This window comes from Octodon degus, unplaced genomic scaffold (genome assembly GCF_000260255.1).
Source record: "Octodon degus isolate 3935 unplaced genomic scaffold, OctDeg1.0 scaffold00084, whole genome shotgun sequence".
In the NCBI taxonomy this organism is placed as follows: Eukaryota; Metazoa; Chordata; class Mammalia; order Rodentia; family Octodontidae; genus Octodon; species Octodon degus.
The window spans coordinates 2,306,842-2,317,446 of record NW_004524660.1 but is presented as its reverse complement, the minus strand read 5'-3'; the positions used below and the strand labels follow the sequence as shown (position 1 = coordinate 2,317,446).

The 10,605-nt window shown below is 43.5% G+C and overlaps 1 protein-coding gene across 1 annotated transcript in view; it reads right to left on the bottom strand.

Annotated features, from left to right (window-relative positions):
- Positions 1 to 3,971: 3,971 nt before the first annotated feature.
- The window catches only part of Psma5 (proteasome subunit alpha 5), a 20,149-nt gene continuing 13,515 nt past the window's right edge, over positions 3,972 to 10,605 (bottom strand). The window contains exons 8-9 of the mRNA XM_004636929.3: positions 8,521 to 8,607; positions 3,972 to 4,213 (exon numbers count right to left, since the gene is read on the bottom strand). Coding sequence (XP_004636986.1) covers positions 4,136 to 4,213; positions 8,521 to 8,607 — 165 coding nt within the window. The 3' untranslated portion in view covers positions 3,972 to 4,135. The remainder of the gene's footprint in view (positions 4,214 to 8,520; positions 8,608 to 10,605) is intronic.

Below are 10,605 nucleotides of genomic sequence, written 5' to 3'. Positions count from 1 at the left end.
CGCGCAGCCCCCAGCTCACCCCGACGGGGCCGGGCCAGTGCTGCGGCCGCGCCGAGGGCGGTGGCGGCGCGTCCAGCCGGTCCTGGCCGAGGGTCGCCGCCTGCAGTAGCTGCAGAAGCAGCAGAAGAAGGCCGAGGCCGTGGGGCTGGCGCGAGAGGCCGTCCGCAGCTCCCCGTGGCCGCTCCATAGTCGCCGAACGCCGACGCCGCTGACACCTGCCACCCGGCGCGCCCGCCGCCCCCGCCGCGCCACACCCCCGAGCCCGAGCGCTGCGCTCCTTGGATGTGCGCAGCCAGGCCTCTCCGCCCCCATTGGTCAGCCGCCTGTCCGTCTTCCCCAGCCCACTTCCCATTGGCTCGCGTCGCCTCCGGCTTCGGGGGTCTCGGATTCGGATGCCAAGCCGCGGGACTGATTGGTTGGAAGGCGGCGGAGACCGCTGAGGTCATTCCCCACCCCAGCGCGGCGGCTGCGAGGCCGGGCTCCGGAGTTGGCTGGGTGGTTTCCCCCACCTTCCCTCGAAGCCCACGGCTCCGAGGCCTCAGGACCCCCTCGCTGTTTTCTGGCACCCTCTCCCCCACCGCCTAAAATTCCTGTCTGAGACAGCGCCGGAAAAATCTCCTCAGGGAATTCCTTGAACTCGCTCAGCTGGAAAAGGAGCTTCCTCAAGAACGAACCGGTGCTTCAGGTTTTTAAACCCGGCTCCCGGGAGCGGGTACCCATTGTCTGCTGAAGCAGCCGTCTGTGTGCCAAGCAGGGGAACGCGAACTGGCGTGGGGCAGAGCCTACCGAGGCAGGTAGACACCGGGACACCCGTGACTCATACAAGCCTGAAGAAAAGTCTGCCCAACACGTTTGCCCTCTTCTGCAGGGAGGTAGGCCAGGGGAGAAATTAATTTATGACTTTTCTTGAAATTCAAACGTGGCTTGGGCATTAGGGGCAAGTAAAAGGGGGCTGTAGAATTAGTGCCTAAGTTATACGTGATGCTTTCGTAGACGCATTTTTATCTTTACCGAAGCGTCTCAACCCTGCAGTGCGTGCTTTGCCCAAGTTTGGTTTTCATATCGATGTCTCCTGAATTAGCACCCTGCCTCCAATAATGTCCCTGCTGCACTATTTCCTTTGCTGCAGAAGCTTCGCACACAACTTCTAGAACATGCAGTACAGGTAAAACCAGTTTTGAATCCTTAACCTTACTCCATCCTTTCCCATTGGCCGAAGTTGTTGAGTAGAAAACGTAACCAATAGCTGAGGTTGGTGACACCCTGTCTCATCTACTGGGGAGGCTGAGGCAGAAGGATGGAAAGTTTGAGGACAGCCTGGGCAACGCAGTGAGACCCTGTCTCAGTTTTAAAAAAAGGAAAAGTCGGAGGATATATGTGCAACAGCACTTGCATAACATGTGTCCTGCATGCCACCCACCACTCCAAAAGAAAATATGTAAAGTGTTATTGAAAGGTAAAACTGAAAATCTCTTTGAACTGTAAACTGATATTAAACCCAAAGAATATAAAGAAAATATAAAATAGAATGGTGTAGATTAAAATGGTGCAGTGTATCTAATCCAGTATTTACATCAAAATCCAGGTCACACAACTTGCAAACAAAAAGCTTTACAAATTTGTATTTTTTCCCCCCAAAAAACAAGGAGAGTAAGATGGGAGAAATGAAAAGTTCTGGGCAGGACAGTAAAATTTCCAGAACAGTCCTTTAAGTTCTCAGCTACTGGACAAGACAAAGCTGGTGAAAACTAGTGAGCAATGTGTTACTCTGTACTGTGTCAGGTTATTCTTTAAAATACACATTTAAAAAAAAATCTGTTCCAACTATGAAGTTGATCATAAGACAAGTCAGGTCCAGAAGCATGTGATTAGCTGGGGGGACAAAGGGGTATAAAGGAGTATTTCTTTGTTTGGGTGACACAAAGATGAATGGTCTATTGTCTTACTGTGGGAAAGGAAGTCAACTCACCAGTGCCATCTCCTGGAGAAATTACCAAATATCCTTTTTAGCTGTATAATCCTCACTTTTCAGTGTTGCTTTTGAGTTATATGCGTAGGGATGTCTCCTCAAACTGCATCATTGCTGGGGACATGGTTACTTGCATTTGGCACTGAGAAAATGAATGACTGACTGCTTGTACTCTTTCACTTGTATCCAAAGACAGGTACAAAATACAAGTTGCAGTGCCAGTTCTTTGCAAATTACTCCACATAAGATCTTAACTTACTTGCAGAATTAAAATACGTAAATATATTTTATTACTGAAAACTGCTTTAAGCCAAATGTATAGCAGATTAATATAAAAACAAATTACATACCACAAAACTATTGCTTTTAATATTTTACAGAAAATCAAAGTTCTCTGAAGATTGCACGTTATAATTACAGAAGGTAAAAAATTTACTCTTTTCTGTTACACCCTATAGCTTATCAGCTAAGGCTCAGAGAGCTGGGCTAAGAGTTTGCCTTAGTATGTGTTTTTCCTATATAATGGGATCCAAAGGCTCAGCTCACCTTTCTCTGAAGCACCTTGTGTTTTGTCCATTTCTGCATTAACCTAGTGTTCAAAGGAAACACTGTATTGTATGGCTCAACTGATCGTATAAAGGCCAGTGTTTGTTCACATTTGCATTTCCAATACCTAATTCATTATGTGGCACACAGAAAGTAGGTGCTCAATAAGTGTTAAACAGAAGTTGAGGTAGGCTTTTTCAAGTATTTTCTATTAGGACAAAATAGTGATGATGACTAAAAACGAGTATCAGTCAACATTATATGTGATAATAGGATTAAAAGCTCTAGTCTCTGGAACAATGGAGATAATATATCCTCTTTCTCTACCTTCCTTATCTGTGTGTGTCTAAGACAAAATTCCTTCCATTTGCTTCCCATCATTGTAGTTTCCAAATACGTATAAGCACAAATTGTTTTATTCTGCATCACAGTATGAACTTCCTATCAGTCTAGTAGTATTTACTATTAGAGTTCCTAATGAGGACAATACACAGAACTCAGCAATTTTGGGGTCCTCACTGGTGAATTACAACCAATTCTGCGTCACCCACATATAATTAGCCATGTTATAAACATTTCAAATCTCTGAGGTTTCCCTTCTACTCAAAACCTGGTAATCGGGAACTAGGCAGTAAGTCTGTGGCTCTACAACCTTAAATTCTTCACCCATTAAGTAGCAATACTTAGGCTCATTTTTGAGTCTCATTCACAGCCAATCATACGGGGGCAGGTCTAACAAGAGAAGTTCATAGTACACTCAGAGCCTGATATAAGCTTCTACATTTTTAAAAATCTCTTGCTGATATGGCCCAGATTTATGACTGATTGCCAATGAGGCCAAGATCATGAAATTTTTTTATAGTTCTAAGCTTCATGAATAGGGAAATCTCTTTTCAAAATGTCCATCAAGACACAAAAACTATTTAACATTTTAAGTGGTATATGCCAACCCATCAAGTTTTGGGGATGTGGGGCAAACATGTTCTTCTGATGGTCAATTAGCTGTAACTCATCTATAAGCAGCAGCCTATAGAGCAGAATAATTCTGCAAGACTGAAAGTTCAAGCCCATTCTGGGTACTGGAGACCATTTCAAAACTTAAAAATACATAAAAGAATAGACAATGTAGCTTAGTACCAGAGTCCTGAATTCAACTCCAATAACACATGCATGCACACACACCCGAACGCACATACAAAAACAGCTGCAGAGGACTGAAATGGATTTACACTGGGATTAACATATGCTAAACACTGGGAGGAGCTTTGCTAGTCTGAGTTTTTACCAAACCTAGGAATTCACGGCTAGAGTTGATGGTATTAAAGACAGCCACTAAAATAATTTTAGAACAGATACTCTGACAGATATAGAGATAGTCATACCTCTATCCTTTTCTCCCTGACAGAAACATTTCAAACAACTGTATTATAAGGGTACAGACCAACCATTAACAAAAATTTTTCAATTTTTTTTTAATTTCAGAACTGCCTTTATGTACAGACATCATAAAAAAATGCACATACACTGGAGATTCTCCAAGGAACAAGAGCTGGAAATAAAATTTAAGGATAATCAGGAGAACAAAAACTGTCCCAGAGAAGTTCTGAGGATCACTCTTCCTTAAATGTCCTTGATAACCTCTTCAAGTTCTTCCTTTGTGAACATGTGGAAATTCTGGCCAGGTTGCACCGTAGCTAGCTGGAAAGAAAACAGGGGTTAATAAACCAGGTTCATGCTGATGGCCTTCACATGGTCAGGAGCAGTGTGGTGGTGACACAGCTGTTCTTTAGGAACTAAGGGATCTGCTGTCCCTGGGATATCCTTTCCAGGCAGCAGGTCCCTAAAATAGCTCCGACTCCAAAATAAAAATTCTTCTTGACCAAAATTTCTATTTTAAGGTTAACCCACCATATAATAGTTGATCAAATGCCTGGCACCATTGTTACTTCTTGAAGTTACTTCAACCAGGAACATAAAAACAGCAACAAACTACAAGAAATCAGTACTTTTTTCCTATTAAAGATTCCTTTAAAAATACATTTAAAGGGCTGAAGATGTAGCTGTGATAGTCCTTACTTAACATCCCTGAAGTCCTGAGTTCAACCCCAGCACATGTGGCAGATAAATAAATGAATAATAAACAGCACACTTAAGCACTTCCAAGTTGAGCCTGTCTGTGTGGTCTCTGGTTGTTTGGCCTCTGTTACTCTATTTCCTTATTTAATAGTACCTTTCCTCAGAGTGCTTAGGATTAAATGTTAAAAGTAGGCAGAATGCTTAGAATAGTGCCTAGAATATAGTAGGTACCAAACAGCTGTTAGCTATTATTACATTCTCTCTAAAATTGTGTGGCAGTCTAAGAAAAAGGTTTGTTTTGTTTTATAAAAGAACTGGCCATGAAAACATTGTATTAACACTGGCATAGGAAATCAGTTGGGACTGAAGTTATCAGTGTTAAGTAATGGTTATAACCTATTATCAGATTATAATCTATCAAAACAAAAAACGTGGGTCAAAAGATGGTTAGTTCACATCTATCTAAAATTAGATATGACAGGTTTTCTATCATCTCTGCTAATCATAGTCCCATGTATTTTAGGTGCTGAGGAACAGGTGCTGCTGGCTATTAAGCTTAGTTTTAAATGTTTTCTCACTTTTTCATAATTTAAAATTAAACATACTAAGACATTTTTAAGTGAAGGTACAGTCTTTATTTTTTGCTTATTTATTTATTAATTATTATTATTTTTTTTTTTGGGTGGAACCTGGGATTGAACTCAGACCCTTGCACTTGCCAGGCAAGTGCTTATTCTACTGAGCCATCTCCCCAGCCCATTTTGTTTTTTTAAAGAAAGGTACAAATTGGCCAATTGTCTTTTCTGGGGGAAGCAGCTGGCAGAGACACTGGAGATCCAGGGGATGACTGGCAGGAGTGAAGGCCTAAAGCAGACGGGAGGAAGGGGCTGCCCATCCTCCTCAGACCATCACAACCACCGCAGGAGCTTTAAAAGTTAACTCTCCTGGCTTCATTTCCAAAGACGTAGGAACAGACTGGTTTGGAAACCGTGGTTTACAGCACTGGTGGAGCAGTCTTGGGCCCCCTTTGTGAGGTGGGGAATGTGACAGCCAAGGAGGCGAAGGTGGCCAGTGCTGGAGTGTGGGCGACACAGGCCAGGTGCTCTTTCAAAGTAACACCATGATACAGGTTCTGAAACTAAATGAACTTCAGAATATCTTTGCAGTTTCCCATGAACCAAAGAGGCCTCGGCCTTTCCTGTGAAATCCAGAGCTATGTTTGAACTCCTCTGAGGTGGCAAGGAGAGAATGTTAACAAAATGCCAAGACCTTACTTTGGTCAGTACCAAAGAAAACAACAGTACTAAAGGTCCTAACAAATCCCTAAGAGTTACAAGTGGAACGTTATATATTTTTCATCTCATTATAGAGACTGTCAAGGGGAAGTATTTTCAGGTCTTTGATAAAAAGGGTACTCGTAAAATTTTCCACTGAGGAAGCCCATTAGGCCCTGCCATGTACTACTGCTCAAGGGCAGGCCAATCACCTACACCAATGCTGCTGAACCTATGGCACGTGTGGGATTTTTCTCTTAAAAGATGTTAATATATGAGGGTCTGTTTTTGTTTTTAATGAAAACCTCACTATTCCAGCTTAACTGCAGTGCTGGCACTTTGTGATAAATACATGGGTCCTGGGTTGTGCGTGGGCACCATCTCCAGAAGGTTCACCATCACTGACCGACAGCCCCTCTCCGACTCCTCACTTTTAGGCCAGTCCCTCCCTGTCCGGTTTTGCACCTTGCACAGCGTCCTATGAACCTGGTTGTCTTGGTGATGCACTTGCCAACAACATTCCCCGACTTCTGATCTTAGCCAATCCCTATCACAGTTGAATCTTACCATCCATTTCCTCATGAGTAGGGCCAACAAATACCGTGGTAAAAGCTGGTTGATAATTACTAAGGTACCAGTTCCGGCCTGGTTCGTGTTTCAATTTTTAAAATGAAGAAAATACACATATATACCATGCCTCCAAGAACCCCTATCCTGACTCTGTATGTGTGTATGTGTGGGAGGGTGTGTATGTTGGGGCATACCAGGGACTGACCTCAGGGTCTTGATTGATGACCCTGAACCTCATCCCTGGCCTATGGTTTTTGTGGGGTTTTTTTTTTTTTGTATTTTCAGGGAAGGGTCTACAGGGTGTTCAGGGTCTCACTACTAGATCAGACTCATAATGATCCACCTGTTTACAGCCTCCCAAGACCTGGGATTACAGGCATGTGCCACCACACCCAGTCTCAACTGCTGTCTCAGCACAACCCGGGGGTGGGGCCGGCACAGCAGGCCAGGGGATCAAACCCCTGGCCCCTGCGTCTGCCTAAGCAGGTGCTTTAATCTGCTGAACTATTTGGCTGGCCCTCATGTTTTTGTTTCTGTTTTGCTAACTTCAGACAAGGTCTCACTGAGTAGCCCAGGCTGGTGTACATCTTGTGACCCTTACCCTGAGCCCCTCAACTGGAATTACAGGAACACAATCCTTTTATCCCTCCCTTTCCATTTTCACGGTATTAAGAATTGAACCCAGGGCCCTCCCACTCAGCTATTTCCCCAACCTTTCCTTTTTTTTTTTTTTTTGAGGAACCGGGGATTGAACTGAGGCCCTTGCGCTTGCCAGGGAAGTGCTTATTCCACTGAGCCATCTCCCTAGCCTCCCGCAACCTTTCTTTTGAGACAGTCTTGCTAAATTCTAACCTGCCATGGCTGGCATGGAATTTGGGCTCCTCCTGCCATAGCCTCCCAGACTAGGGATTACAGGCATACGCTACCATGCCTGGCTTATCCTGATTTATGGGAATTATTTATCTTGTGATTCCAGTCTCAGGAAGTATTTTAATGTGGCCTGGTAATCCTTTCACTTATCTTGATGTTCCCTTTGCCCAAATGATGTTTCCTGTTCTGTTTAATTTCACTGTTGTATTCCCTCATGCTCAGCAGATGACCTAGTAATCGCCAAACACACACAGGCCATTGCTCCCAATCCGTCCTCACAGCTCCCCACACCATTACTTTCCTTCGCTCTATCAACACGTAGGACTATGAATGCGATACTGAGGATGCACCCGTGCCCCTCCAGTCTCGTCTCTTGCAACTGCTCTACCTTACATGTACAACACGCCCAGGAGTCAAGTGAGACCTGCAGAGTTCCTTATTAAACACCAAGTCATTTTGTATTTCTGAGTCCCGCAAATGCTGTTCTCCTTTCTGGAACAGCTTTTCTGCTCCCGCTCCAGAAATCACTGGTTCCAGGATGCTCTTCGGATGCACTGGTCTGACTTCCATGGTCATGCAGCAATCTGTTCTTACTGCTATTAGAGAAGCGTCCCCTCCCGCACCTGCCTGGCAAGTGCAAGGACCCGGGTTCAATTCCCGATACGCACGCCATGCCGGCCCTGGGCACCAAGCCAGCCACTGAAACAGGGCGCGGTGGCACATGCCTGTAATCCCAGTGCTGGGAGGCTGTGACAGGAGGATCACTATGAGTCTGAGCTGCATAGCAAGACCCTAAACCAAATAAATTAAAAGATATATATATAGACAAAAATCCTAATTTTTTAAAAAAACCCTCCTTTTCCTCAGTGTTGTCTACTATTCACACTGACTGATGTGGAGACAACAGCAGACTCTTTTTTTTTTTTTTTTTTTTTTGTGGAACTGGGGATTGAACTCAGACCCTTGCACTTGTTAGGGAAGCGCTTATTCCACCAAGCCATCTCCTCGGCCCAACAGCAGACTCTTGACTTCATCTCCCTTTCACTCTGTAATTCACTGAATTCTGGCTTCTGCTATCACCATTTCACTTAAGTTGTTTCCTGTTCAAATGCTATCAGTAAGGTAAGAACTAAGCATGTAAGACGTGATCTTTTCAGACTGACTCAATTTTCCCCAATGGGAATTATATAAAAAAGCAAAGAAGCAGAAAAATACCTCTATGTTGGTTGCATTCAGCTTCTCCTCCATTACTTGCTTGAGGATGATAAGTGAAGACTTGATGGCTTCTTTCAGTGTCATGGACTAGAAACGAAGAGACAATGAGCAGTTACCTTCATCGTGTACACTCCCTCCTGTGTCAAGGAGCCCCCTTATCTCCTTCAAAGAACAGGTAGCAACTATCCTTATAGGTCCCAGTATTCAACGAAGTACTAAGCAAAACACACTTATCAGGATACAATGCCTTAGTTGGAGCCAGTCACCAACTTTCATATACAAAATGCCTGGACGGGACTGCACTTCTGCAGTATACCAGCAAATTCCTTTAATTAATCTTTGCAGTGCTGGGGATCAAGTCCAGGAACTCATGCATACTACATAAATGCTCAAACACTGAGCTACATCCCAGCCTGCCTCTTTTAATTGAGAAGATAGTGATGGTAGTCTGTGGATAGGAATGTCCAAATAATAGACGGGAAGGCCAAAGGTTTAGAAAAATCCACTTTTTTATTCCATTTGTACCTAATTTCCTCCTCCACACACAAAATCAATACTACAGGCATACTTTTTTTTTTTTTTAATTGCACTTAGCAGACACTGAGTTTCTAACAAATAGATCTGTGGCGACCCTGCATGGATTCAGTCTATCGGCAACAATTTTCCAACAGCCCGTGCTCACTCTGCATGTCTATGTCACAGTCTCTGTTACGGTCATCTATCAGTGATTGTTGATCTTCCTACCATAATTGCTTCAGAGTGTCAGACTACCCATGTAAGACAATTTGATCAGTAAGTACAGCACGTGTTCTAACTCCTCCATTGACAAGCTAGTGCCCCATTTCTTTCTCTCTCCTGGGACCTTCCTATTTCCTGACACATGATACTGCACTTAGGGCAACTATATACTATACAGCGGCCTCTAAGTGTTCAAGTGAGAGGAAGAGTCCCCTCACTTTATATCAAAAGCTAGAAACAGCCAAGCATGGAGAAATCTCAGCACCTGAGAGGGTGAGGCAAAACAGCACTGTGAGTTACAGCTACAGAGCAAGACTTTGTCTCAAAAAAAAGCTAGAAATAATTAAGCCTAGTGAGGTGGGCACACTGGAAGTCCTGATACACTGAAAGCTAGACCTGTTGTGCCAAATAATTAGCCGACTTGTAAATACAGAAGAAAAACTCTTGATGGAAACTGAAAGTGCTATGCCAGTAAAAATATAAATGACAAGTCACACAGGCTTCTTACTGATATGAAAAAAGTTTTAGTGGTCTGGATAGATCAAATCAACCACAGCATTCCCTTGCGCTAAAGCCTAATACAAAACAAGGCCCAAACTCGTTCTATGAAGGCCAACAAAGGTATAGAAACTGCAGAAGAAAAGCTGAAAGTTAAGAGACACTGCGTCCTCTCTGTTTGCCCCTCTGCCACGTGCCACTCTGCCTTGTAGCCGGCTGAAGATGGACCAAAACCACCATAACCTGTAAACTAAATGAACCTTTCTTTCCTTAAAAAATTAGAGATGCTGATTCGTGAAGTTTAAGAAAAAACCCATCTCTGTAATAGAAAATGCAAAGTGAATGTTGAAATAATATAGACAGGTAGGCCAAAGGTTTAGAAAATCCACTCTTTTATTCCATTTGTACCTAACTCCTGGTATAAAGGTTCAAGGAAGTTATCCAGAAGACCTAACTTAGATTGGTGATAGGGCTAGCTATAAAAAACAGAAGATCAATGTGGACAAAATAAACTTATGTGGAAAGAAACTGACATCTAGAACTCTTGCTAGAGAGAAATCAATGTCTGGTTTGAAATCTTGAAATGATTAAGTGACTGTTACTAGGGGCTAATGCACCTGGGGACTTTTTGAAGTGAATACTTAATTTACCATTCTAAAAACTTTCACAAACTTGATTTGTAGTACATCAACCAGATGTGGTAGCTCCTACCTATGAGCCCAGCACTCTGGAAGGCTGAGGCAGGTGGACCAGGACTTCACACCCAGGCTGAGCAACTCAGCTCTATAGAGATATAATTCAGGAGGGGCCGGGGAGACAGCTCAGTGGAATAAGCGCTTCCCTGGCAAG